This window comes from Odontesthes bonariensis, chromosome 10 (assembly GCF_027942865.1).
Source record: "Odontesthes bonariensis isolate fOdoBon6 chromosome 10, fOdoBon6.hap1, whole genome shotgun sequence".
Lineage (NCBI taxonomy): Eukaryota > Metazoa > Chordata > Actinopteri > Atheriniformes > Atherinopsidae > Odontesthes > Odontesthes bonariensis.
In genome coordinates, this window is record NC_134515.1 from 6,376,639 (window position 1) to 6,404,623 (window position 27,985).

The following is a 27,985-nucleotide window of genomic DNA, read 5'->3' on the forward strand; positions in this document are numbered from 1 at the left end:
ACAATTTAGTGATTCCACGTTTCTCTTAATTCATCTTATCCATTCGAAATAAAATTGAAAACAGTTAGAATTTATTTGAAAACTGTCATAAAATAGTTACATCATCGACGTAAAAATCCACCACTTTTTTCAAGTTTCATTTGAGTTATCGCGGTAGTGCATATGAGAGGAAATTGAAGATACGGAAGTGACGTCATCATTTAGCTTCACAGGGGTACAACGAACTTGACAACCGCAAGAGTGATACCGTTTGTTGTATGTTTTGTTAATTTTCTATCTATCTTGAAAACATTGCTGAGTTCTCTCAACAGTATGTATAATTTACTGTAAAGAACTTGGCGTAATAGCCACTGTAAGCTAACACTACGAGGTATTTTTTGGTATTTTTTGAAGTAGCTTGTTTACGTTTCGGACACGACTTGTTAGTTTTCCAGTAAATGGCCTGCACTTTAGAAAAAGTGTTGGGCGATGCTCGGACCCTTCTCGAAAGGTTGAAAGAGCACGACACGGCCGCCGAGGGACTGATAGAGCAGTCCGGGGCCCTCAGCCGGAGAGTGCAGGGCATGACGGAGGTGGGAAATGCTCTTCCAGACAAGGTGAGCGCAAAAACGTCTAAACACCGCTAACCTGGTATGTCGTATACAAATAGAGTAGAGGTGAAACAACAGGACTTTCTTGTACTTAATCCTCCCTGTCGGTGTAAAAAAGGAGACCTTGTAATCCTCCCGTTTGCTCTTTACTGCTTTCGTTCAGCACACAGAAGACAGCTCAGAGATTCAGGAGCTTACGAAGTACAAGCCTCATGTCCTCCTGACTCAGGAAAACACTCAAATCAAGGAACTGCAGCGGGAGAATAAAGGTAAAAAAAATATCCCACAATCCGCCTGTTGATTGTACGTTTGATGTTTTATATCTGTGCTAACCCTCCTTGTGACTGTCTGCAGAATTGTGGCTGTCTCTTGAGGAGCACCAGTACACGCTGGAACTGATCATGGGCCGGTATCGCAAGCAGATGCTCCAGCTGATGATGGCAAAGAAGGAGCTGGACACCAAACCAGTGCTCAGCCTTCACGAAGACCACGCCAAAGTAAACTGGCTTTCTTAGTACTTGTAAAATGCTCAGTCATAGGTAGTTTTCAAAACTATGAAATTTGCACTTTGGTTTAGTGAAAATAATCTTCACTTTTCTTCAACTCCTCTCTAGGAAGTGCAGGGCCAGGTGGAGCGGATATGTGAGATGGGCCAGGTGATGAGAAAAGCTGTGCAGGTGGATGATCAGCGCTACTGCACGGTTCGAGAGAGGCTCGCTCAACTAGAGGTGAGCACAGCAGAATCGAGAGCAACAGCTCATATCCTGACATAGGGGTGGAAAAAATGTTGTATCACGATTTTTTTTGCATAAAATCACGATTTAGATTTTTTTTTATCACGATCTTCCATCCAAAAAAAAAAAAAGACCAATTACAGTAGAGTTAAGTCGACATGCTGAACCACAGAAGAGCTAAGGAGTAAAAGAAAGAATTTGGCAATCAACACATTGTAATTCAACTGTAACCCAATTCAAGATGAAAAATAATGATCTAATTAATGACATCTGACACAGTGAGAGTGAAGCAACCGGAAATAGAAAAACGAACCACTGATGACGACTTGACTCCACCTCATGATGCCATTTAGCAACAGATGAGCAACGCTGCATGTTCTTTTACTGCAGCCACAGCCACGCACTGCCATCACCAGAGCGCCCTAAAGGAATACTTTCCAACTGTGTAATGTTTGTCACGGTCGCGGTGCATCCCTTTTCTCTTGCACCGTAGTTAGCTTACGAGCTAGCGGTTTCCTCATCCGACCCAAGAGTGCTGCTGCTGGCCGTGAGTTTCTCCCGTGCGCCGCTATGGATGTGCTGTGGATGGTGCCGCTGCTGCTGTTCCCATTCCTGATGTGGACCAGCAGCAGTGGGTTAGGGTAGAAGAAAACCCGAACCAATTCCAAATTACAGAAGTGGATTTCCTCTTCTTCACCAGCTCGTCGGCTTGGCTTTAAGCCATGGCTGTCCATGCGTTTTCTAAGGTTTTACAAACACAACATGCAGGCGTGTAAGAAAGTGTCACGACGCACAGTTCGCTATGATTGGTTGGATAAGGACGCCCTACGTCTGCCGCATCTGCGGGAACCAGCATTAAAAAAAAAAAAACATTGCGCTGATTGGCAAAGGCGATCTATACGGTTTCTCTAATTTGGTAGATCGCCTGCGATTCTCCACTCTTCCTCGCCAGTCACGATTTTATATCGTCAGATCGCGCACCCCTATCCTGACACCATCTATTACTTTATTTTTAGAAATCAAAATAATACTACAGTCTCACAAACCTACAGTACTTTAAAAAAGTCTTGAGACACCCCTTAATTTCTGGAAATAGTTGCGGCAATCTATTTAAATTGTACATAAAGCAAAGACGGAGCATTTACAATCATAAGCATGTCATCACAAGCATAATCATTTTCATGTCTTTAAGTATTCTTCAGGAATAGTTCTCCAGGCTTCTTGGAGGACATTTCAAAGCTCTTCTTTGGATGTTGGCTGCCTTTTGTTCCATTCAAGATGGTCCCACGCTGCTTCAGTAATGTCGAGGTTTGAGCTCTGGGGAGGATTCATCACACTGACTTTCAGTGCAGTTCTTATGTCATTTGGCATACCTCAGCCTTGTCTCCCTGTTTCCCATCTGTAAGAGCAGTGTAGTGAACAGTAGATAGATCAACTGAAAGGTCAAGTCTCAGGTCCTGTGTCAGGTCTTTGCTGGATTTGGATAAATTTCATATACTGTTCATCTGCTGTAGAAATAATAATTTAAAAAAAATAGCCAATGTCTAAAGAGATACTTTGAAAGACTTTAATAAAGCCTACAGAACAATTGCTCAAGACCATTGTAAAAGATTACAAGATTGTCTGACTTCTTAGAGGCAAAATATAAAGAAATGAGGGGTGGTTCAAGACTTTTCCACAGTCCTGTGCATACTCAGACAGGACAGCCATTGCTGCAAATACGTACAGCAGTGTACACCCATTAAAACTTCATTTGTCACAGCCAGAATTGTAACCACGAGCACAGCCTTTGTTACAGAGGCGGTCACAGTGGCAGCTACATTATCGGCAGTTATCAGCCACAACAATCATAGTCAGCCCCCACAGTGGTCAATGAGAAAGCTTACTCCATACAATATCTCTCCAACTAAAATGCTGCAGTCTTGTGCCCGAATGGTCACAGCTCCTATTATGTAATAAAGTGCAGTCTCTATGAGCCACAAGAAATGCAGATATTACTACAGAGGGATGCCAAACATGTGATATAAAGCAAAATCAAGTTAAAGTTCTTCACATTATATAGTTGTTCAAACATAAAGGACAACATTTCCATATAAGAGCAAAACTACATGCATTGCTAAAGGTAAATGCAAAACAATCTCCTAAACAAAGACTGTATATAAAAGATGAATGTAGCATTGTTTCTGAAAATTGAAGCCAACGAGGAAGTGCCTTTTTTAAATGCTATATTTGAGGCCCACTATGAGCCATCTCTAAAGCTTTTCTGGCTCAAACGGAGCTCAGCAATGTGACCTCAGCTGAGGTAAAACGAAAGTGAAGGTAGGCTTCAAGAAATCAGTAGTTTTTGAACTGATAGGCTGGGAACATGGGGTGCCATATATAGTTTCAGTTTGTCTCATGAATGATTAAATCAATAAACTTACATATTGGTCACTATTTAATTATATAAATTCCCCTTTTCAGTTCATTATCCTCCTGTCCTATTTAGAAGATGGGCCTCAAAGATATGGCATTTTTGTTAAATTGAGTTTCAAGCATCACTTCGAAGCTCTCTTAAAAGATAGTCCACATCTCATCAGGTGACATAATTGTAGTTACCTCCATCTTTTATAAGTATTTTGGATGAAGTGACATTTTGTTGCCCTGTCACCCACAGATTGAGAACAAGGAGCTCCGAGACCTTCTGGACATCAGCAAGGGGTCTGTGAAGATACTGAGAGAAGAAAACGACCAGCCAGCAAAAGCAGTAACAGCATGGGAACAGTCCCCTCAGCCAGGTTCCAACGAGTGATCAGAACTGTGATGTGAACTGTGGGGGGGCCCAGTCTGATAAGACAAGAAGACAGGGTTGATGTTATGTCACCTCTGTGCAACCTTTTTTTTTTTAACAACATGGAATGCAGTCACAAAGCATACTTTCTTTTTTTTTTTTTCACCCAAACACAACATTGTAGCTATCAGAAACATGTACACGGGGTATATCATCATAAGTATCACTATGTACAGTAATTGTGTAATCACTGCAGTCATGTTGGAGTGAATTTGAATGAGGTGTTGTGTTGTCACTGACATATGACATATTTCAGATACACACACACACACACACACACACACACACACTGGAGTAAAGGCTGCAATGGGAAAGGGGAGTTTTTTTTCTTTCTTTTTCTTTTTTTTTTGGCCAAAGACACATTTATTCTTTAAGGACACGGTTTCTACCTCTTGGGTTCCCTTTTGCTGTTCTCACACAAACATTTCTGCTGGGTAAAATTTCCACAAACACCCCTAATATTAAGAAACCCACTGGTACTCTACTCGACACCATGCAAGACTGTGCACGTTGCCAAGAAAAAGACATTTGGCTGTTTCACAAGAATTTGATAGCTGAGGAGCGACAGTGGAAACTTTTTATGTGATTGTCAATTTAGGGTTTTGATAGGTTTGCCAGTGACAGCATACAACGGGATTTTCATGTTTGCTACGTTTATCGTGTGGAACGCCAGTTTTCTATTTCTAATAATGAGATTTGAAGGCGGAGTTATGTGGCACCAGCTGATGGCACTTCTTTGATAGTGGTAACAATTTCCAAACATGCCAACTTTTTGTGTATTTTAAATTTGTGCGTGCACTGCATATTGTCATCTCAGGAAATCAGTGTTAGTCAGTTAAACCTGATATATAATGATTTAGTGACAATGTACTGATTGTGTAAAATAAAATTTAATGTAGAAACTTTGCAATACTTTGTTTTGGATGATATGTTTGCACTTTCTACTGATCTAAAGGGCCTCATTTCTAGAATTCACTCTATAATCACCTCACAAGGGGAGAATATTCATGATAAGTTGAAAGTTAAGTGGGATAATGAAATGGGAGAGGCAATTCCAGATAGTATATGGGAGGAGGCTGTGCGTAGGGTGAATGGGACTACATCCTGTGCACGTTTAGCCTTAATCCAGTTTAAAATCTTAGGATTAAAATAGCAATAGAATGTCAGCCTAATATGTATACCTCAATTTTCGGAACCATGCCACTTGATAGTATAAGTATTTCTAGGTTCAAAGATATAATAGCATTTTCAACGTTGATAGCTAGGAGACAAATTCTTTTACACTGGAAATCTTCCTGCCCACCAAAATTATCTGTATGGATGTCTGATCTAATGTTGTATCTAAAATTAGAAAAGATAAAATACACATTAAGAGGGTCCAATGACCGTTTTTATGGTATTTGGAACCCATTAATAAATTATTTTGAAAAGCTCAAGACACTTCCTGAGAGCCCCTAAGAGTAAAGCATTGAGATCTGATGGCCAAGACCTACAGATATCAAACATATAAATTGTGTAAGCCTTTTTTTTTTTCCTTTTTTGTATGGTAGGAATGTGTGTACATATATGCATATACATTGTTATTGTTGTTTTGTTACTCTCTGATAGTTGTATTTTTATTTGTCATGATAACTATTTTTTTTTTTTGTTTCCACTTTTCTGGTGTAAGATACATATGTGTATATTAATGACTCAGTAACGTTTTATTGCTGATTGACCATGTGGGAAGACGCACAGAGGTTCTAAGGGGTGGGGGTGGGGGGTGTAATTTGAAATGTATAAAAGAACAAAAATCTGTATCTTAAGCCAACAATGTAACTCTGTTTTGTGTTTAATAAAAAGAGATTTCAAAAAAAGAAACTGCAATACAAATTTCTGTTCTTTTTTTCCCTGCCAATCATAAAAAAAAGTTTGGGCTGTTCTTTTCTTTACCACAAGATGGCGACATTGAAGCGTTGTGATTTTAACTTCTCGCGAGGCTTGCAAAAGTATCTCAATGCGGCGTTCATGGGAAAAAAAGCACAAAAGATCTTGTGTTAATATGTGGATTTTTCCACACATACTGTCAAACAAAATCAATTCGAGGAATTTTGTAATCAAACAGAGTATCCTAAGATAATATTTGTTTCTGCGTGGCTTTGTTGTTCTGCGTGTAATTCTGATGGAATAGTACATTTTCGACAGCACTTGAAAGCATCACCCGAAGCTGTATTTGACACTTCTAGCCTTGAAGCAAAAAGCTAATCCGGTATGTCTGAGAAGGAGCTGGGAAAAAAGTGGGACCGGTGCCTAGCAGACGGTGCCATTAAACTAGGTAAATATGCCCGAGTCTTAGCATATAATATCATTGTAATGTCCCAGAATAAGGACACTTTAAGCAGCAATGTATTCTTTAGTCCACAGCGGTCATTGACTGGGAGTGAGGCTAACTAGCTAGCCGCAAAGGGCTTGTAAAGGACAATTAAACGATCAGTCATATATATCCATGACCTATCTGTTATACTATAAATGAATTAAATTTGATTATTTAGCCGCATTAAAGTGCCAACATTTGGTACTTTTGTTACGCATAATTTTGTTGAGCACTTTTCTTTTAGATTTAGGTTGCTGGTAAGAAACTAAGTGGGGAAACGCCTTCCAAAAAGTCTTAATTGGCCGGTGTTAAGCCGAAAAGTGCATGCCTTCCGAGAAATGCATCCCCTGCTTTAAAGAGAGTCTGAATGGAATGATATAACTACATTAGAATCTGTTTGCCTGGTTAAATTAACAGATGCGAATTTCAACAAGTCCAAAATTGTCTCTAAAATTAAATTAAAATAGTCAAATTTCATTATAGGTTCATTTTTGGATTATTTTATGTGGTCTACACTGAGTAAATAGAAAATTAAATAGAAAATGTCTCCAACCGGCTTTCTGGCTTACTGCAAAAGTGATAGTCACGGCCCTTACTTTGGAATATTTGTACAATAATATAATAATAGGTGAAAGAGATGCTCTAAACTGTACAATTGTGGGATTATCATAAGTGTACTGTACATGTATTATTCATTTTCAGTTGCAATGACGTTTTCATTTGAACGGATCAGAGATAAGCTAGAAATGATGACAGGTGTCGAGGTTGATCAACTAAAATAAGCCATGACTTGATGAGTCACTGTTATCTCAAACAAGTGGATCATAACATACATAACAGTGTTCAGTAATTTATGTGTGTAATAACAGCTAGTTATTAGCCTGTTTGTGAGGGAAATTATGGGGGAAAATTCTTCCTGCGATTGCATTCATGTTCATTGTCATATCCAATACAAGTTATATTTTAGCAACAAAAATCCGGGGGACAATATAAAGCAAAATGTAAAAGGCATGTAGGACAGCATATATACACCACAAATAAGTTGCTAAGTTACAGGTTAATTGTCATCTGTGTCTCTCTGTGTTTCAGGTACCGGACTGGGTTTAGGAATTGTGTTTTCTGTCCTGTTTTTCAAAAGTAAGTCATTTTAGTGGGTTTCTCAATAACAAAATAACAAAGGCACACGATAGAGTAGAAATATGTTGAGTTGAGGGTTTGCTAACATAAACCTTTTAGAGTTTAACAATCCTAAACTCAATACTTTTATGTTGAGCAAACACATTTCTGCTAACATTCAGTCTAAAATGTGTCCTGACTATCTTTTGAGTGTATGTTGGGGCTTTAAATCAGCTCCGATGTCTTTGAGAAGAGGAGCAGGACTGCTGTCACAATCTGCTGTTGCTACTTCAATACACATGCAGTTCTCTTTCCCCGCCACCGTTTTTTTGTGCTCTGCCAAGTTTCTTTTCAAACAGAAGATGTAAATCATTGTGATTTCATTAATTGTCCATCTAGTTAGATAAGAGCACCAAGAAGTACATAGATATTAAAGTGAGGTGCAACAGAAATATTAAACAGTATAGAGTATGACAGGGTTTCACAGGTCATACCTGGAGTGCTGTGCTTACCTTATTGTTTGAGAAGAAATAAAGTATCTTTTTTTATTTGTAGGGCACACATGGCCGATTTCATTTGGCTCAGGAGCTGGACTTGGCATGGCGTATGCCAACTGTCAAAATGACTTAAGGTCACATTATCTGCAGCACAGACATGAAAAGGTGGGTGTGGTCATCTGTGAATCCTTCGTTATAATACACATTGATCTTAACCCTCAGATGGCAGCTGATGCTTTTTTTTTTTTTACCTGAAGCAACAAGTTGGGAGGGTCCAAACACAACCACATAGATGTGTTAACAAAAACAACAAGATAAACCAATTTTAATTCAAGTTGTTTTAAACATTTTAACACTTTGAAATGTGACATTATGGGAGCATATGTGTTTTCTCTCCATGTTAATTTGAATTTCTGCAAAAGTTTAGTCGCCAACAAAGTGAAAGCAATGCCCATGATCCATGAGGGTTAAGAGCAAGTCACATAAGTAATTGTGTCATTGTTTGTATAAATTCATGCAACTTATTTCTGTTTTTCTCAACAGGCGCAGTAACTGTACATCATCAGGGGACTTCTTTTTTTAATTTTCATTTTTGCATTTATTCTGTTTGGCTTTGTTTTGTCTGAGGGAGCTTCACCATTTGCACCATTCTACAGTTTGATTCATGCTCCCTGTTAATAATGCTTTCCTAGTACGATTGTATGATTTGTTCGTGCCTGATCAGGACATCTGTGTCTATTTAATAAAATAATCATAGCTACTAAAAAAAATAAGCAATGACTTGGTGATAAATTGTTCCCTGTGTGCCTTATATGGGGATGAAAATATCATGTAATATTATGCTGATATACAACATTAGTCAGAACTTGTGACTGGTTCTGCAGGTGGTAATGTAAAAAAGCAAGAGGAATGTAATATATTTTAACATCCAAAGGATACAGATGAGGGATAAGAGCGGAATGTGTTGCTGCCATTTTAAAAATGTTTTCAAGTAATATCATCTAGGCTGCCAGAGGGAAAACTGTGCACAGCAATGCGACTGCAGTCCCATAAGGTGATGGGCTTGATGGAGGGGTCAGAATCTTGGCAGCGGCTGATCTGAAATGGCAGATGACAGGAGTGTAGTTATGTTGAAGATTAGTCAGTCCTGAGGGGGCATGAAAAGCGAGCACTTTGAATGACGCACATGACTTCATCGTTTATGTAGTTTGTAACTGTTCTTGCTGGAAAGTGAAAAATCATGACGGTGATATCAACTCAACGTGTATATTAGGAAATATGGGACGAGCCATTGTGGCCACTGTTTTTTTTGTTTTGGATATGGAATGTGGATTTGTTCTCCATTGGTAAATATGAAACGGAAAAATACTTCAGAAAATAAACTTCTAAACATGATCTGTGCGTGACAAATGTCACCGATGGGTTGTTTAATGAAATTCACACATATGTCCATTCAAAGTGTTCATGTTTTGTTTTAAAACAGTCGGCGTAAGAGAAAGCAGTGGAAACTATCACCAATTTATGTGAATAAATGCAGTCGTGGATCACAATAGAATTTTTACTAAGAAATTATACGAAAAAAATATATAAAATAATAATAACGGGCAAGTCTTAGCCTGTAGCAGCAAACCGCTGCATCCTGGGAAAACCCACTCAGAGGGAGAACACACAAACTCCACACAGAAAGGCCAGCAGATTTGAACCCAGAACCTCTTTGCTGCAGGCGAAAGTGCCGACCACTGCACAGATGTTTGATTACACATAGAAGTCATGTAATGAAAAATGTTACGCTAGTAAAATTATTGCCAAAATGTGCTTAAAATATCAGTAAAACTACATGTGAGGTAGAAAAAATTGCATTTGATACATAGCAGTTAACTGCTAGCTGGTCAAAGTGTGGCAAAAATCAGTTTTTGAATTGAAAATGCGTCATATAAATGATAATATATATAAATAAGTACATTCAAATCATCTACAAAATAACTTGTTACTAAAATCAATGTAGCGTTGCAATATTCCTCAAAGCACAAGCACTTCAGATTATCACTCAATGTCTTTAAATTCAAATTCTGCCACTGATTATTAAGGTGTGAAAAGTGATCTGAGGTGAGATGCACGTGCATCTGTGGTGGGGGCAGCAAGTGTAAAAAAAAATACAGTATTTAATGCTTTAACAGTTTTTTCAACACTTGTTACATCATCTTTAAACTGTAAACATGTCATGAGAACTACATCTATACTTTAAGAGAAAAAAACCCTTTTATGAGAACATGTATGATCTTTGTAACGCAGTAGATAAAAACACCACAACCAAACAAGGAGAAAGACCACCCACACAGTTCCTATGATGCAGAATTAGCACGTCTTGGCTCTGATTGTGCATGGTTATGCATTAACAGCTCAATGCTTTGACACGCTCTCCCTCAGTCGCCGTGCGCTCCGGCTGGGAGACACGCTGGAGTGGCCGCCACAGGGATTAACAGCAGCGAGGGACGCTTCATTACAAGAGCCAAGAGACCTGTAGAGCACTTTTGAACAGAGCCTTGCTCGATAATGACAGTTGCACTTTTTTGTGTGTGTTGGTTTTTTTCCTCCCCTTTGTTGTATCCCAGAAAAAGAGGACGTGTGTGTAGCAGCAGAGCTCCAGCTCAGCCAAGGACTTGCAAAAGCTGAAAAAAAATCCACTTCTGTGAGGTGAGGTATATTTCTGCGAATAGCTCCGTGTCCTCTTCATCTTCAGAGGGTCCTCTCACCAGCGCTGCTCGCTTATGCATAGTAAAGGCTTATTTTTCTCTTTGTGCCCTCCTCCAGTGCCTGTCATCATTGTTACATGCAGCTTAAAAACCCTCTGTCAGCTATCGAATGCCTCATTCTGGCTCTTAGCTGTGGATGTGGCAGGGGTGTACTGGCTAGGATGGAGAGATGGGGGAAATAGTGTTGGTGAGTTGGATCATTGGAAGAAAGCCCACTCGACTTGTGAGTTTTCCTGCTAAAGGATTATGGAGATATTTTTCCATGAAGGGGAAAAGAGTTTGATGGCTACTCAACTCCAGGCATCAGTGGCTTCTTTTCATTCAGCAGCGTCCCTTGTGCTTGGAAGGAGAAACGGTCTGTGACATTAGGTGGCGCCGAGAGATCAACCCTCAGGAGCTGATTCATTGACTACTGCCAGCCACCAGCATGACGGACTCTCACCTTTCTGGCTCAGCGGGCAGCTACAACAGCAGCTCTCTCACCACCAGTAACTGGAACATCACTGGCAGCGGACCTTGGTTGTTGGCCTTCATGCTGACTGTCATCATCCTCGTGACCATCTGTGGCAACACGTTGCTGATTGCTTTGGTGTTTGCGCATCGCTCTTTGCGCTGCACCTCAAACTGCTTCCTGGTCTCTTTGTTCTTCTCTGACCTAATGGTGGCGTTGGTGGTCATGCCCCCAGCCATGCTCAATGTGCTGTGTGGGGCTTGGGTGCTGTGGCCTGCCTTTTGCCCAGTTTGGCTTTGCTTTGATGTCATGTGCTGCAGTGCGTCCATCCTCAACCTGTGCGTGATCAGCCTGGACCGTTACCTCTTCATCATCTCGCCACTGCGCTACAAGCAGAGGATGACCCCACCTCGTGCGTTACTTCTGGTAGGTGCTGCTTGGGGGTTGGCAGCACTGGCCTCCTTCCTCCCCATAGAGATGAAGTGGCACAGTTTAGGTTATGGCAGTGGATATTCACTGTTTCCTGAAGTCATCAGCAACATCAGCTCCTTCTCTGACAAACTATACCCACAATCCTATTTCCAGATGTCACCATCAGGAGGCCCCTCCTTTCAGTGCCGCCTACAGGTCACCCTGCCCTTTGCTCTGGTGGCATCTGTGCTCACCTTCTTTCTGCCGTCCAGCGCCATTTGCTTCACCTATTGTCGGATCCTTCTGGCAGCACGAAGACAGGCAAGGAGAGTTGCAGCACTGAGCAACCCCCCACATCCACATCCTTCCCTTGGAGAACCTTCTCGACCTCCTTCATCTGGGGTTGCAGTAGGGCAAGCTCAGCAGGATGGAAATGACTGCAATCACCACGCACCTCCTATGTCACAAAATGTACTGGTAAGAAAGACAGTAACACTGAAGTTCTATAACAAAAAAGTCACCTTTGGAATCGCATACAGTTTCTATAACTCTGGATCTAAAAAAGAATGATAAAAAAACATTTTTTGTGTTAATCATTAGCCTTACCAAGACGGCTGATTAAAAAGAAGCTGTTGATTTTGCAAAAATCTTGTGGTGCTGGTAAACACTCTAACTGAGAATGTAGTAGATATCATTGAGAGTGGATTTCTATAGAGCAAATTAAGAGGCAGAGCAAACATTAGATTCTATTGTTTTTTTCCCTGCGCCATTGTCTGCAAATACAAGGAAGTCAAAGAAACTTCTTTTGTAAATTTAAAAGGCAATTGTCTTCAGCCTGTCAAGAGAATCTCATGTGATTATGTTGTAGATAGTATGAATGAATATAGCATATTGCGTAAAAAGTAGTCCTCATCTGTCATGATCACAGCCACACAGTCTGTCACATTTATCCTTCTGCAAAACCCAAACCACATCAAAGCAGTTAGTTCTATTCAAAATCAAATAAAGAGGTATACTTTAACTTGAAATCCATTTACTCAATCTAAGTAGCCTTAGATATAACTTTTCCAGTGTAAAATCATTATCATAATATGTATGAGCTTGTTCCAATATTTAACTGAATAACCAAAATATCTTATATCGCAAACTTGGATGTGTGCATGCCCAAAATTTTACCTGAATTCATGTATTTTGGGTCATTTTGTAATTTCTATGAGAACTGAAAATAATATCTATCTATCTATCTATATATATATATATATATATATATATATATATATATATAGAGAGAGAGATATTTGCCTTCTTGCAAAGGGATAATGATATGCAGGAGCTATGCTAAGGAGATCTGCTAAGCTAATTTAAGTAATCACCACTATGCCACTGAGCAGTTAGCTTTGCATAACCTAGAGACCTGAAACAGCAAGAATGTCCCTGTCCTAAGATCCATAAATTGTTCTGCCAGAACTTATAAAAGTATGTTACAACAAACAAACAAACATAAAAACATAGTATTTGTTTAACCTACTTATGTGCTGACTAATGGGGGTGCTTGTAAGTGATTTATTTTCAGCTAAACTAAGCTGATTGCTCTAGCTTTATATTTAGCCTGGGATTGTCAGCTTTCCCTTTAAATACAGAATTGTCGTGTAATTGAAAATTAAAAGATGTGTTCCTTGTTACATTAACGAAGGATGCACTTTGTTATGTATTTTTTAGTAGTCCATGCAAGTCTATGGGTGAGAAATATTACAGTTGAGTAGGTTTGAATATTCTCATTTGACACTTATACACAATATACTTCACAATATTTGACTGATAAAAACTGGTGTCCTTTGAGAGAAAGTGTATTAATATTGTAATTGCTGCATCAAAGAGACCAACAGGTAAACAGCTGGCTCTATTGAAATAATACTGTGGTCAAAGGAGAATTGCATAGTTTTATGCCTTGCAGAGTCACTTTTTCTATTGCTCTCTACTGTCCGCAGCCTTCAGTGAACAGTGAGCGCCGTCTGGCTCACAGGCAGGGTCGGAGGGCACTGAAGGCCAGCCTCACACTAGGAGTCCTACTGGGACTTTTCTTCAGCACTTGGTTACCTTTTTTCATCACCAACATGGCTCAGGTCAGTAGAAACACCTGACAAAGAAGTGGTCAGAGAACACGATAAAAGACTTACTTCAGACTCTTCACAGTTTGCTCTCTCATACACATACAAGTCATTTCTTCACTATCAACATTTGCATCTATTTTTGCTAAGGCCAGCCTTTTCGTCTCAGCCTGGCCAAGCTAATGAGGAAATAGAATGGCATTTCAGCTTTGTGTGGAGGACTCATTTCAAAGGCCGGAAAGCAACGCACCAAAGTACCATTTACAATCGGTATTCTATTGAATTTGTTGCTTTTGATTTGATTGGACTCAATATAGAGACTAATTACTGAGTCAACAAACAAGCAAGGCCTTGAAAAACCTCACTGAGACTAAATGAATGTCAAAAAAACAGCTTAATCTAAATTAGTAATGACACTTGTCCTGTTTTTCAAGCTTTCAATGATCCAGTCATTTTGATTTCCCATCTGTGCCCTCTTGCTTCTCCCCTGCATAACACAGAGCATAGAGACTTGACTGTGACTGCACTCTCCTTTCTTTTCACACTCAATGTGGTGTGTGAAACACATCCCCCTTTCTGTCTTATTCCCACCGCCTCTCTGTCTCATCTTGATAGTATTGGAAGCTCTCCTCTAACAGCTGTCTCCTCCCTCAGAGTCACTCTTTAAAACTAGTCGTTATGTTCCAGATCAGTGTCCTTAACCGTAAGATTTACATGTTAAATACATTGTAAGGAAATAAGTGGTGGACAGTGTGTCATTAGTGAGAAAAAAAATGTTTTTGTCTCTCCTTATGTTAATCAATTTAAAAAAAAAAAATGATAATACTTTTTGTGTCTTGAAAATATTGATGCAACATTTGCATTGCTCTAGGCTTGAAAGGTAAAAGAACGGTTCAACGGTTTAAAGAAACATTTCTTGATATACAATTTTTGAAAGAAATTCGGTTTAATGATCTATAGTTGTAGTTGTCAAAAATATTTAGAGAACCTTGGGAAATCTCTGCCCAGGGAATGTGCAAAGAGATTCGTGATCTTTTGGCCTTCGTTGGCAGTGCATTCAAAACAGCTATGATTCTGAAGTGGAAATCACTGCGTGGGCACAGGAACACTTCCAAAAATCATTATCAGTGGACACAGCTCATCACTACTTCTGCACATGCAAGCTAAAATCCATAAAACACTCCTGCCTTCGGACAGCTTGACTAAGGTGAAGTGGGAAACTGCCCCGTGGACAGACAGATGAAGCATCTGTTCACATTTCTTTTTTGGAAATCAAGGACGGGTCCTCTGGGCAGCTGGAGAGAGCGGCCGTCCCATTTGTTTTCAGCAAATATTTCAACAGTTAGCCTCTGTGATGACATGGGGAGCTGGTCTGGTGCACATAGCACGGATTACTTGTATATCTGTGAAGGCAGCATATTAGCACAGTTCAGTGGTGAAACAGCGTGGCTGCTTAATTACAGTCCAGGCCTGTCACCCACTGAAAACATTTGGAGCATTAAGACAAAGGAAGCCCCAAACTGTCGATCAGCTGAAATCCTATATCAAGCTAGAAAGGGAAAACATTTTTGCCATCAAAACAACACCAAATGGTCTTCTTAGTTCCTAAATTACAGTTTAAACAGGACATAACGCACTGTAGCAAATATACCACATCAAATTCTTTCAAACACGACGCATTATATGTAGAATGAGCATAAATCGGTTGAACTATCCCTTGTCACTGTCTGCTTCCCTGTCCTTTCTCTATTATAAATAAATGCCACTGAATGTCTTATTGTGAACAGTTGATTGTGTCTTTGGGACATTTTTAATCAAATATCGAGCTTAAGTGATTTATGAATCATTCTAATTTCACTTTTAGTAAACAGCTATGTAGAAAAATAAAACAGTTGGGACTGAAATGTGCTAATCAAATTCAAATATCTGTGCACTTTACCAGGTGCTTCTTGAAGCTTCTTTTTTTTTAATGTATTCATGATTTACATATTTTCTGACTTGTTTTGTAAAGAGCAATTACCTTTCTCTTTTTTTTTTCTTTTTTCCATGTAATTACATTCTTATGCCTGCAACACCTTTCACTGTTTTCACCCAGGCGGTGTGTGAGTGCGTCCCCCTTGCACTCTTCGACGCCATCACCTGGCTGGGTTACTGCAACAGCACAATGAACCCCATCATCTACCCGCTGTTCATGAGGGACTTCAAGCGAGCGCTGGCAAAGCTCCTGCCCTGCTGTTCCTCCCGGTCACCCAGAAGACCCTCACCAGTGCTCTCCATCTCTCTACGCAACTCAGGAGAGGCCAAAGTCGGCAGCGACCCCCCCTCACCTCTGGCCTCTGACCCCACCCACCCCCCCGCCACTGCTACTGATGCTGTCAACCTGCTCGATGCTGAGCAGGCTGGCATTGAGTTGCCTCTGCTTCTTCCCAATCAGGTTGACACCCTCGACTGAATAATGACAGGGGTAAAGGCAGCAAATAAGTCACGTCAGGTTTTATACTGAGAGGCATAGGCGTTGCACCCGTGGGGGATGGGGGTATTTCGACACCCTCACTTTTACAGCAAGATGATTTCACCCCCCCCACATTTTCCAAAGGTTTGCCCCATGGATGTATTATATTAACGGTTTGCCCACCGTCGTAGTGCACCAACATACAATGTGTTTTAAAGACTCTGTACCCTCTTTAGAATACTTCCATCCAGACTTGAGCAGTCTTACTATTATAGTTTCCATACAGGACCCAGTTTAGGGTGATGAGAATACAAAAAAAAAAGCAGTAAAATGGCCCTGTTCTGCATTTTCACAAATCAGAAAAAAGGTTTCACAAATCCTGAACAAGGTTTTTAATTAATCTACAGCCTCTTTAGAATAATTCCATCCAGATTTAAGCAGAGTAACTATTGTAGTTTCCATACAGGACCTTGTTTAGGGCGATCAAAATGCAAAAATGCAGTGAAATGGCCCTTTATGCCCATCCATTTAATTTGCGAATCGGAGGCCAACTTCAGCGTCTTGTCTATGGGCTTGATGTGGTGCTCGTGTGCCACCCCTGGAACACCCCCACATTTAAAATCACTGCTCCACCCCTGCTGAGAGGGATTCATGGCAAGTACTAAAACTATAACTCAACAAGCTCAGCTCTAGTTCTTCTTCAGCTGTGTGTTGGAAAGAAAAGAAGGAAAATACAATGTTTCACATGTCCCATAATGACAAGCTCAAGACCATTTTGAGTTATCAGTGCCAGTATACAATGTAACTAAACTTTCTTGTAAAATGTGTATCACATTCTTATCCTGAACAGAAAAAAAGAAAGACTGTGAAAACGGCACATTCGCTGAACTCCCCCAGTCTTATGGAAATCAACTTGTTGTGATTATATCCATAGCAACCAAGGTAACAGATAAAAATAAGCGGAACAAAAAGCACAGAGTTATCACCTATCTTGTAGCATCCATTCAAACCTTCAAAATAGAATAAATTACTAGATTTACAGTTTGTATAAAAAAATATTTAAAAAATTACACTGATTTCAAAATTCCAAATGATTATTAAATCAATACTTCAGCACATCTAAAGAAAACTGAAGTAGTGAAGAAAAGCTGTTAATTCACAAGGTTTTCTTTTCAAGCTGCCACATGTGTGCACAGACACTTTCTCCAACGAGGCTTTGATGTTGCAAAGAGAAAAAAAAAAACTTGATAAGATGAAGGTTTGCAAGGAAGCAGCTGGTCCTGGAACATGCTCTTTACACGTTTGGCTGCTTTTATTTGTATCACTGCTCTGTAGTCCAGTGTGTATCGTTCCAGCTCCATGAACTGTGTTCATTGTCCAGGTCAGCCTCCTCTTTGTCGTCACACTGTGCATTCAAATCTGGGGATGTGGCATTATTAGTGAGTGATACATTGTTCCTGACAGAGATTTGACCTTCCGTCTCTGTCTCAGTTAATGAGTCCAGTAGATCTGAAATATCTGGAATATCCCAGCCGTCACCCATCTCCTCTGTCTCTGCCACATCTCTGCAGTCATTGTTTTTTTGTGAACAAGTCTTGGCCTTCTCAGCAGGGTTTTGAGCCTCTTGTTGCTCCTTGGTGGTTTGGTCAGGGATGTCCACAGCCCCCTCTGTAACTGCTACAGGCTGAGGAAGAGCAAAGACAGCTCCTGGGACTTCTTTGGTGGGAACTCCTATTGCGACCAAGATGGTGTCCATCTGACGCATGTAATCCAAGTGACCTTTAACCTGAGGAAGATGAATATTATCTTATCATTCATGACTTAAAAATTGTTCATATTCCTTTATATTGCAGGGTTTGATTTTAAAGTTTAGTACTTGTGTAAAATGTGTAATTATTGTTTATCCTTTTATTTATTGTACAACAACATTTTTATACTCTCCCTTTTACATGAACTGGTTTATTGTATGGTGCGACAGTCATGTCTAATATCTTCTTACTGCTCTTCTTTTTAAACATTTAAATGAGTGAAATGTGATTCGAACAAACAACTACAGTGATATTTATGTGGAACCAACATGGTTCAAAAGGTGGCAGAAAGGCAGGATGTGAACTGAAACCGACCAACGAGGGCCTTATTTTCTCTTAACTTTTAACTTAAGCAGCACAATTGTCTCTTTTAAACGGCTAATAAAACTACTGATTAATAACGTGTCTCAAAAATTGTGCGTCATTGTAAAATTTTCTTTTGTTATTATCAGCCCACTCTCAAAGACCTTGTTTCCAGGAGATGAAGGCAGCTGTGTTCAGCTATAAAAACTCACAGTGAGCAGAGCAACCTACAAGCATAAACACCCCAAAATGGAGAATTTACAAAGCGGCTTAAGGCTTAATTGGCCTCACCTCATAAGTCAACGGTGACCAAAACTAAGCTGCACAGAGAGGAAAGCTAAATGGTAAAGCTCTTGGGTCTGTTGAATGGGGAGTCCGTGGCATAATTTGCATGTTTATATTAACTCTGTTGAGGAGTTAGGGATACACAAAACTCAGAAATTGAAAACTGATATAAAGATTTGCATGAGCTAAATGCCTTGGTAGGGGTCTCTAGAAACTTTCATTGAGGCCATCCTTGGAGCACTTTTAATCTCCATGTATAATGGCGTATGAGGCGGCCGTGGCTCAGTGGTTAGAGTCGGTCGTCCAATAACCGGGTTCAATTCCCACTCTCACCACTCAAAAAGATTGGTGAAACTGACAGCTGGAGGGGTGTCAGTCCACCTCCTTGCCACGGCCGAGGTGCCCTTGAGCAAGGCACCGTGCCCCATGCTCCCCGGGCGCTGTGAATGGTGTATGGCACCTGTCTGAGTGTGTGACCCTGTGCATGAGCATGAGTGTGTCAACAGGTGCCAACCTGGATGGGTTAAAAGCGGAGGACAAATTCCGTGTGTATGCATGTATGCATGGCAGGGCTGTAGTCAAGACCACCTTTGTCGAGTCCAAGACAAGTCCAAAACCAGGACCACTCGAGACCAAGTCAAGACTGAGTCCAAATAGGTTCAAGTCCAAGTCAAGACCGAGTCCAGGACAGAAAAGAACAAGTTGTATGCATGACAGTATAAAGTCAATCATTTTGGGTTATTATTTGTTGCTCTAAAAGTAAAAATAAATGTCACAACACCCAGGATTTGTAAGTATAACCATTCCCCTTGATATCACATAATCTAATCTAAAGAAAACAGAATGATATAAGGTGATATAGTTATACCTATATAGGGTCTGTGGTATACCTATAGTTACAACTGATACAAACACCAATCTACTACTATTACCACTGCTAGGTACTAGTACTGAGCATTTGAGCAACTAAATTACAATAAAGCTTCACTCCAGACATAGACAAGAATGACCAGTATTACCAGTGTACTCCTATGGTTGGTTTAAGCCATCCCTGGAAAAACAATATTGTATCATTTTGTTATTTTGATGTGCGCTAATGAGAAATAAATAAAGACGCCTAGACTCGGTCGAGACCAAGAACCATATTTGGCACCGAGACCGAGACAAGTCCGAGACCATAAAAAAACGGTCTCGAGTCCGGACTGGAGTCCAAGACCGGACTCGAGTACTACAGCCCTGATGCATGGCCAATAAATCTGATCTTAATAACATTTTGGAGGGGCATATTAAGTCTTACAAAAAAGACTCCAAGAATCGTTTTAAAACTGAGAAGTTCTGGCACAGTTTTTGACATTTAAAGGTTTTTTTACCTTTAGCACATTATTCTCAAGTAATAAATCTGATTACCATGATATCTTGTCTGGTTATTTCTGAAAACCTTTGCAATGCTAAACTAAAAAGCCTCTGAGTTTTTGTCCAATAGTGTGTCCATGGCAGCGTAGTCCATTTAAATAATTTACCATGAAATAAAAAGCTGTAGCCACTCCACTGTCTAGTCAATGCTCCAACTACTGGCAACAGAACCAGTGGAATCACTGCAGAATGTATTAATATGTAATGGTGAAGTTTCAGAAGGCATCCGTTGAATAACCCTTCTCTTACTCGTCCCTATGAAGTGTAAAGGAGAAACTACAGCGACTGCACAAAAAAGCTGAAACCCAGTTTGTTCCAGGTGAATGAAGCAACATGGCAGCTTAACATCAGCCTGATCTGAGGCTATACACAGCTTGTTAAGATGGGAGTGATGTGCATTTCTTTGCATCTTGCTGTTTTATTTGTAATGTGGGAGTAAAGCTGAGCCTGTAGTGAAAGTAGCCACGAAGCCATTCATTTGTGTGTGTATGTGTGTGTGTGTGTGTGTGTGTGTGTGTGTGGAAAAGAGCTGTTATGGCAGATGGCTTATCAGATGGGCACATCAGTATGCCGCCTCTGTTTGGTCAGTGTGAATGACATAAGAATAGCAACAACAGCGTAATGGCGACTCTTTTTAGTGCCTTTGTATGAAAAAGGCCTATGGTGTGTTCTACATGAGACACACAGGAATTTGACTTATTTAGCGGTTGTTTTCTAACTCCATGCATTAAACAAAGACATATGATATCCAACTCCTTTGTGCTACATCTGATCTGACTGTAAGGACATGAGGACATGTGAGGGCATCTACAAATTGGATATAAAAACCATGGAGCACAAGAATCCGTGAGGCCCAATCATCATTTCTTACAGCCTAAATGGACTTAAGATGCCTTCAAATGGGGCTGTATTTATTCTGTTCATGCGAGGAGTCCGTAGGAATGCCCTACTCTTATGGTATTTATGACCTCAGAAGTGGAAATAGTTTGATTTGTTCAACAGTTTTACAGTTTCCAGGGGTGCCAGACATCTCTGACTAAAGGATATTCTGTGTCTGCTGAATAACAGGCAAGTGTTTGCAAACATAATCTTAGCCATAACAACCTTAAAATGTACTGTGTTAGCATGGTATATACCACCTGTTCCATTTGCGGAGAACATAGAACATGCCAACACATTTCTGCTACCAATCATGTGAAGAAACAGTACAGATGTCAGTATCAACAGCAGCAAATAAACCAATAATTTAATCAAGATGATTTCAATTGTAGACCACAACCAGATCCTAAGCTAAAAAACAAACACAAATAAAAAATAACAATCCAATCCAACTGAGCCCTTTTCATACTGAACACGAGCTGATTCTTAACAATGGCTTTTTGATAAGAATAAAAATGTTAATCATAAAATTTCAGCTCTTTCACTTTCAACTGTACTTTAACTTGCTAACGCAATTCAAATAGAAGCTCTGACTCACCACAGAGGAGAGATCCACATTGATTATTTGACGATTCTGGATGTTGATTGGCTGCAGCCCGGCAACAGACATCTGTGCAGCTGAACTACGGTACAAAAACCCCAGGAGCCAGTCTCCTCTGAGAGATGGAAAGTTCAGAAAGTCATTTATTAATGCAGCTCCACAAGCCTTGATGGTATAAATGTAATTTCTAAGCAAGGACTTATTGTAAAATTTAAACATTTTTATAAAGAACTCTTCTTCACCTGCAGTATCCGTTCACTATTTTTCCAGCTACTACCCTCGCTATTCTCTCCCAGGCTTTCTCAGAGCCGTCCACTGGAGCCCCCAGAAGCACCACATCCTCCACTACTCCTTCACTTCCTGAGAATTAAAAAACACTGATTATTGTAGTTGGGCCGAAAACCTGTGAGATATAACTGTGCACTATTCATAATCCATCATCAACATGAGCCATTGTTCTCTGAAATGACAAAGATTAGCGTTGCCTATGAAAGTAATGACATCATGTCAGGAATGCCTCATACCTTGATCAGTGGCGAGCTCTTGTAGACAGTAGTAGATAACTCGGGCTCCAAGACTGAAACCTATAAGGCTGACAGGCCGCTTTCCCTTCAAATACAGAGAAAAGGAGAAGAGTAGCTTTGATTGTCTTAGTACTTACTAAACAAAGGCAAATTATTCTCCCTAATAAGATTGCAATATTCAATGTTTAAAGTAATATCATATTGAAATTTAAGTTTTGTTCCAATGTTCTAGCTTTACATTTACATGAGCAAAGAACTGAAATAGCATGACTGAATCTAATCTAATGTAATTAACAGTGTGTTACCACGGTTAAGCGCATATATCAACAGAATATAATCATAATATGTCATGTTTGTGCAATTCTTTCCCCACTTCCTGTTCATATGTACTGCAGCTATCAAATAAAGTTGAAAAGTGACAGAAAATATTAACTGAATAAATATTAAGTAAATACTAATGTACCACAAATACCTCTAGACTGAGAGCAGACTGGGTCAGACAGTAGCAAAGGGGGTATTAATAGAGATGATAAGGTTGCACTATACCTGCTGCCTGCTTCTCAAAACCTGCGCCAGGTGTTTTCCCACCTCAGCCGAGCGGTTCAGACAAACAGACCAAGGGTTGTCAATGACGCTGGCCGCTGCCAGCAATGAAGCAGGCCATGTCAGAGCTGTCACAATACCTGAAAAAGTGGGATGGTGTAAATCCATAAATGCAGTACAACAAAATGACTATAATCAAATAAGATAGTTTATCAGAATGTAATTCTTTCAAGGTATTTACAAGTGTAAATGTTCCAAAAGGCTTGGCTTACCAATAACATAAACATTTTGATACCACTTGTGCATGTAAATGAATAGCCAGTGAATAGGGGCTGAGTGCTTCCTGCACAGTCATCCTCCTACCTGAGAGCACTGTGTATTTGAGGGCTTCCTGAGCTACCATGCTGACCAGCCCATCCAACAGAGAGGTCATGGCAGAGCCCAGATCCCTCAGAAAACGTGACTCCCACACCAGGCAGTACTGTTCTCCACACTCACCCAAGCTGCACCACGGTGCCTGGAATGAACCTGAAACACAGTAATAGTGTTTTTATGGAGGGAAACATCTAAGCGGCACTTGAATGTTAAGTGTTTTTCCAGCCATTGTATGTGAAGGGGTATTAAGCTTGTAACTGAGTATGTTTTAGTGGTTGGGGAGAGATGTATTGTTTTTTTGTATAAATGTTTTTTCTTGAACAGTAATTAACAGTAAAGGTAACTGAGCGAGATTACCGCATTCTGCTCAATAGACAGAAGCTTGGAATCATGAATTACAGAAAGATAACATAAAATGAGTTTGGCTGGCAGTTTGTTCGCTTGTTGGTTTAATGATTTGGTGAATTTTGATTCCCTTGTGTGTGTGGATATAATTCTCTGGCACTGATCCAGCTGGATTTATTCAGCATACTGAACCGAGTAGGCTCAGCCGTTTAAAGGTCAAGCTTTTTGCTTTTCCACACACATTTTGTACACATCTGTAGAGCTAAATTGTCTATTCCGCCTAAATATCAACGTTTTTTAATGTCAGTGATTATGTTATTTTTACAAAAGCAAAACAGTTTCTGATAAACAACGGTGTTTATCAATGTACTGTATGTTTCATGAAATAATATGAACTTGTTATTCACCAGAGATACAATGTAATACAATACAATAAAGCTCTGAATGGTCCAGGACCAGAATGCATCAGTGATCTCCTGACCCAGTATGAACCTTCCAGACCCCTCAGGTCATCTGGATCCGGTCTTCTATCAGTTCCCAGAGTCAGAAGCAGACATGGAGAAGCTGCATTCAGCTTCTATGCTCCACATGTCTGGAACAAACTCCCAGAAAGCCTCAGATCAGCTGAAACACTCAGTGTGTTTAAGTCCAGGCTGAAGACACACCTATTTTCAGCTGCATTTGAATAAAGCTCCAAATCTGAAGCTCGAGTTTCAAAACTTTATGATATTTTAACTCGTGATTTTATCTATTGTTCTTATTTCTTTCTTTTTTGTTTAAAATTTAAATCATGCTTTTTATTTCTACTGTTTTAATGTGTCTGTAAAGCACTTTGAATCGCCTTGTTGTTGAATTGTGCTGTACAGATAAACTGGCCTTGCCTTGACTAAATGTTTTTGTGTTACAGCACAATATGTTGTAAAAGGGATGTGCAAGATGGCTTTTTCAAATTTGTGTATTAAAAATAAAGTAAGATTCGTCAGGCATTTAATTTGCCAAAACTATATTTTCTTGTATCATTATTCTATCGATGACACACTATTTAGATTTTTTTTACAAACTGTCAATTCTGTAGTACTGGAAATTGGAAATGGTTGTAGTTAGACAGTATAAGTTATACTTACTGTATTTACCATTACAGAGCCAACCTGTCACTGCGACGGTCAGATGAAGATGCTTCCCAGAGGTCAATGGCAGGAATTCAAACTCCTCTATTGCCCCAACACACTTATTCATTTTATAACCTAACCAAACAATGTATAAAAATGAAAGAGCATTGTTAAAAGGCACAGATTATGCTAAGTAAACACATCTATTCATCAAAATTAGTCAACAGTCTGGAGATGAAGGCCTCTTTTTGCACATTGTAATTCGGTGCTCTTACCAGTGAGTCCAGCGCCTGCTGCTCCAAACAGAGAGGCCATTATTGCAATGCCAGTGGCTGAGCCCAGAGCAGCAGCACCTCCCGCCCCAATCACTGCACCCGCTCCTGCTGCCACGAAAGGTGCCGCCAGCCCACCTGTTACACCTGGCAAAAGCAGAAAAGATGACAGGCAGTCAGGAATACAAAAGTCAAAAAGTGCAAATTGCTCTGAGGAAGAATTTGAAAGGAAAAATCTGTGGTAAACTGTTGGAAGTCCCCAGATAATATTTTTTTTCAAGTGATCTTTGATTGAAGCCTAATCTTTCACATGAAACACGAGTACAGGAATATTCACCAATCACAGTCCCACCACCCACTGTGGCTAGTCCAATGAGGAGGTAACGTCGTAACTTCCGCCCTCTTTCTCTCCTCAGCCGCCGGGAGGATTCCTCTCTGGTGGAGGCAGAGTGAGAGAGATCATCTGCATGAGTTAAAACATTTACTTTGCTTTTACAAGACATCATATGACTTGTAATCAGTTTAGGGTTGCATCTTGAATACAACAGGATCCTTATTTAAACCAGTGCTATCATTAATGATGCAATCAAACCATTGTGACTGCAACTCCCTCTGTGCAGTTTTATACATACAACATCTGGCAAAGTAAGGTTAGCATAACACATACAGTGTTATAATTGAGTATTTTTAAATGAATTAAGATTTACGGTGCTTAGAAATGTAAATGTATCTGACACAATCACATTAATCAGTCATCCATCGCTCCATGCCACCATAGCTTACTCGCTCTCCTCTCCTGCTTCCCTCAGCCTCTCTCCCAGTGTCTCCTCAAACTCCTCCAGCTGCTGTGAAGAGACTCGTAGCAAACAACTAACATGGCGGATGAGAACCCTCGATCTGGCATCATACTGGCCTGTGTACATGACAAATAAATATTATTTTAGGAGAACAGGGTTTTGTGTATTTACACACACTTCCAAAGTCTTTTTTTTTTCTTTTTTCTAAGATTCTTACCATCTTTGACAGAAAAGGACACCAGGTCCTGTAAAACAAAGCCAGAGCTGGTTAGAACAGACATGCTTGTAGACATGTTTACGACTGAAATTTGATTATTGATGAACAAGAAACTGTTTTGATTGCAAAAGAGGATAATGGAATGAGATCAAGCATGTCAACACTTGGATATGCCTCCTGCACATTCTACGCACATGTTGCAATTAACACATAAACTCCACTTCCCTCTGCTATACGTCCTTCACCAAAAAGAGCGGTTTTTAGCTTGTCTGACAGCAAGACTATACAAAAGCTACAAAGTTGATTATCATGCAACTTTGTGAAGAGTTGGATAAGAAGAAGCTAGACCCCAATACATTTTGGAGGGTCTTAATTTGTTGGAAGAAAGTGCTGTATAAGTTCAATTCTAGTTTTTATTGTGTAATATAACATTATGACTATGTATGTACGTTAATTGCTCAAAATTTTTATTTGGTTATTGCAACATCAAATTTAAAAAAAAAAGCAAGATAGTTCAGTATTATTTCATTCTTCATCCTTTGAGTGTCAAACACCTGTATGATTGGTGTGGCTCCAGTAGCCAGCAGCGGATCAGCGTGTAGAATGGAGAGAAAGGTATCGGAGCCCTCGAATCCTAGCCCTGACAGGAAAGCCCCCATGACCGGCATCACCGACTCATCGAGGTCCAGCCAGCGAACCAACCCCTGCAAATACTGCTTTCTAAACTCACTGAGAAACAGAAAAACAAGTGCTCTTTATCACAAAGACTAGACTGAAAGTTGAACACACATTCAGAAGATCACGTTGACATTATTCTTGACCGACCTGTTTTCAGATCCAGCAAACAACTGGCCCAAAGAGACGCCACATAGTGCTGCAAAAGCAAAACGGCTCTGTTCTGTCAACTGTCTGCTGATTATTTTCTGTGGGTTTTGGTCACACGGGGCCTCTTGTTCTGCTCCTGCCCCTCCAGGGTCTATGGTGATAAATGTACAAAGCTTAATGATTAATGAAAATTCCAGAGAAAGATAGATTCAAGATTCAAAGTTTTATTTGTCACATGCATAGTTATACACGGTACAACATGCAGTGAAATGACCTTTGACCGCCGTCCACAAAATACAAACTATAAACTACAAAATACAAACTAGGTAGCAAAGTAACATTAATAGAAAGTTAAAGTAAAATTAAAAATTCCTAAATTAGAATAGTAGAATATCAAATAAAATATATAAACTATATAAGCAAGATTAAAATACTAAATAAGATTAAAAAATATAATAATAATAATACCTTTTATTTATAACGCACTTTACATTTACAATAAAATCTCAAAGTGCAGAATAAAATAGAGAACAAAATAAAGTAAAGTAAGGCAAATATATGTATGTATGTGCACAGGTTAAAGTCCGAGATATACATAATAAGATACATGCGTCATACTAGGCTACATTTAACTGATATTTGTGATAACCCTAAACCTCAAAGAGTGGGTCATTATGAAATTAAAGAACACCCCTAACTAATTTTTAATGCAGTTTAGTTAATTATCTTTATTGCCGAATTTACCACAGCAATCCAGGGCCTTAAATTAGGTATTGTATCATGTTCTGACAAATCCTCTAAATAAATGTAATATCATATACTGACATTTCAGCATCAAACCGCCCGACTTTTGAATGTCGTTTATTTTCATTTTCTTCGAACCTCAGAAGTAAAAAGCCACACACAGAATAGGTTAATTTGAGCTTCTCATCATCTCTCTGATGAGGTGACCTGAATTCAGCACACCGAGTCTGCTTAAATGTGACCCAAATCTCTTATATCACAATGTTTCTTATCTTTTATCTAAAGTAAATTTAGTGAATTTCAATCATAGTCTGCAACTGTGCTAGCTGCTAAAAAGCTGGCTGTCAGTGGCAGCTGTGCTTCAGGCGGTACACAAGCTAACGGTACAACAGTAACTTTCACTAACGTGCTAAGTTAAGTTTTTCTATTTCACTACAGTAACTATTTAGATTTAATTTAATAAATAAATGATGTTGTACCTGGTGAGAAACTGGTGTCCGTACTGCTCTGTTTTTCCTCCATGTTTGTGTCACAACTCTGCAAACCGAACTTTTGTCGCATTCACAGTGTTCATCCTGAACTCCGAAATTATGCTTTCAACGACACTCACTGAATCACAAAACATTTAGTACATTTTTTTGAAAACCATC

At 39.6% G+C, this 27,985-nt stretch overlaps 4 protein-coding genes across 4 annotated transcripts; 3 read left to right on the top strand and 1 right to left on the bottom strand.

The window, feature by feature from the left end:
- Positions 1-204: 204 nt before the first annotated feature.
- sike1 (suppressor of IKBKE 1) lies at positions 205-5,916 on the top strand. Its single transcript, XM_075476057.1, has 5 exons — positions 205-596; positions 754-859; positions 945-1,087; positions 1,205-1,318; positions 3,981-5,916. Exons 1-5 carry the CDS (start codon positions 438-440, stop codon positions 4,113-4,115), a joined length of 657 nt encoding a protein of 218 aa, XP_075332172.1. The 5' UTR covers positions 205-437; the 3' UTR covers positions 4,116-5,916.
- A 428-nt stretch (positions 5,917-6,344) lies between these two features.
- Positions 6,345-9,515, top strand: micos10 (mitochondrial contact site and cristae organizing system subunit 10). The gene is made up of 4 exons (XM_075475554.1): positions 6,345-6,468; positions 7,597-7,644; positions 8,179-8,285; positions 8,664-9,515. Exons 1-4 carry the CDS (start codon positions 6,405-6,407, stop codon positions 8,670-8,672), a joined length of 228 nt encoding a protein of 75 aa, XP_075331669.1. The 5' UTR covers positions 6,345-6,404; the 3' UTR covers positions 8,673-9,515.
- Positions 9,516-10,681: 1,166 nt separating this feature from the next.
- Positions 10,682-18,477, top strand: htr6 (5-hydroxytryptamine (serotonin) receptor 6). The gene is made up of 3 exons (XM_075476059.1): positions 10,682-12,212; positions 13,724-13,858; positions 15,939-18,477. Exons 1-3 carry the CDS (start codon positions 11,301-11,303, stop codon positions 16,293-16,295), a joined length of 1,404 nt encoding a protein of 467 aa, XP_075332174.1. The 5' UTR covers positions 10,682-11,300; the 3' UTR covers positions 16,296-18,477.
- tmco4 (transmembrane and coiled-coil domains 4) lies at positions 16,210-27,888 on the bottom strand. Its single transcript, XM_075476058.1, has 14 exons — positions 27,815-27,888; positions 26,592-26,742; positions 26,321-26,495; positions 25,767-25,794; positions 25,536-25,665; positions 25,090-25,187; positions 24,756-24,899; positions 24,496-24,615; positions 23,015-23,179; positions 22,655-22,791; positions 22,109-22,193; positions 21,827-21,944; positions 21,582-21,699; positions 16,210-18,081 (listed from the first exon to the last, which is right to left on the bottom strand). Exons 1-14 carry the CDS (start codon positions 27,855-27,857, stop codon positions 17,617-17,619), a joined length of 1,977 nt encoding a protein of 658 aa, XP_075332173.1. The 5' UTR covers positions 27,858-27,888; the 3' UTR covers positions 16,210-17,616.
- Positions 27,889-27,985: the final 97 nt, after the last annotated feature.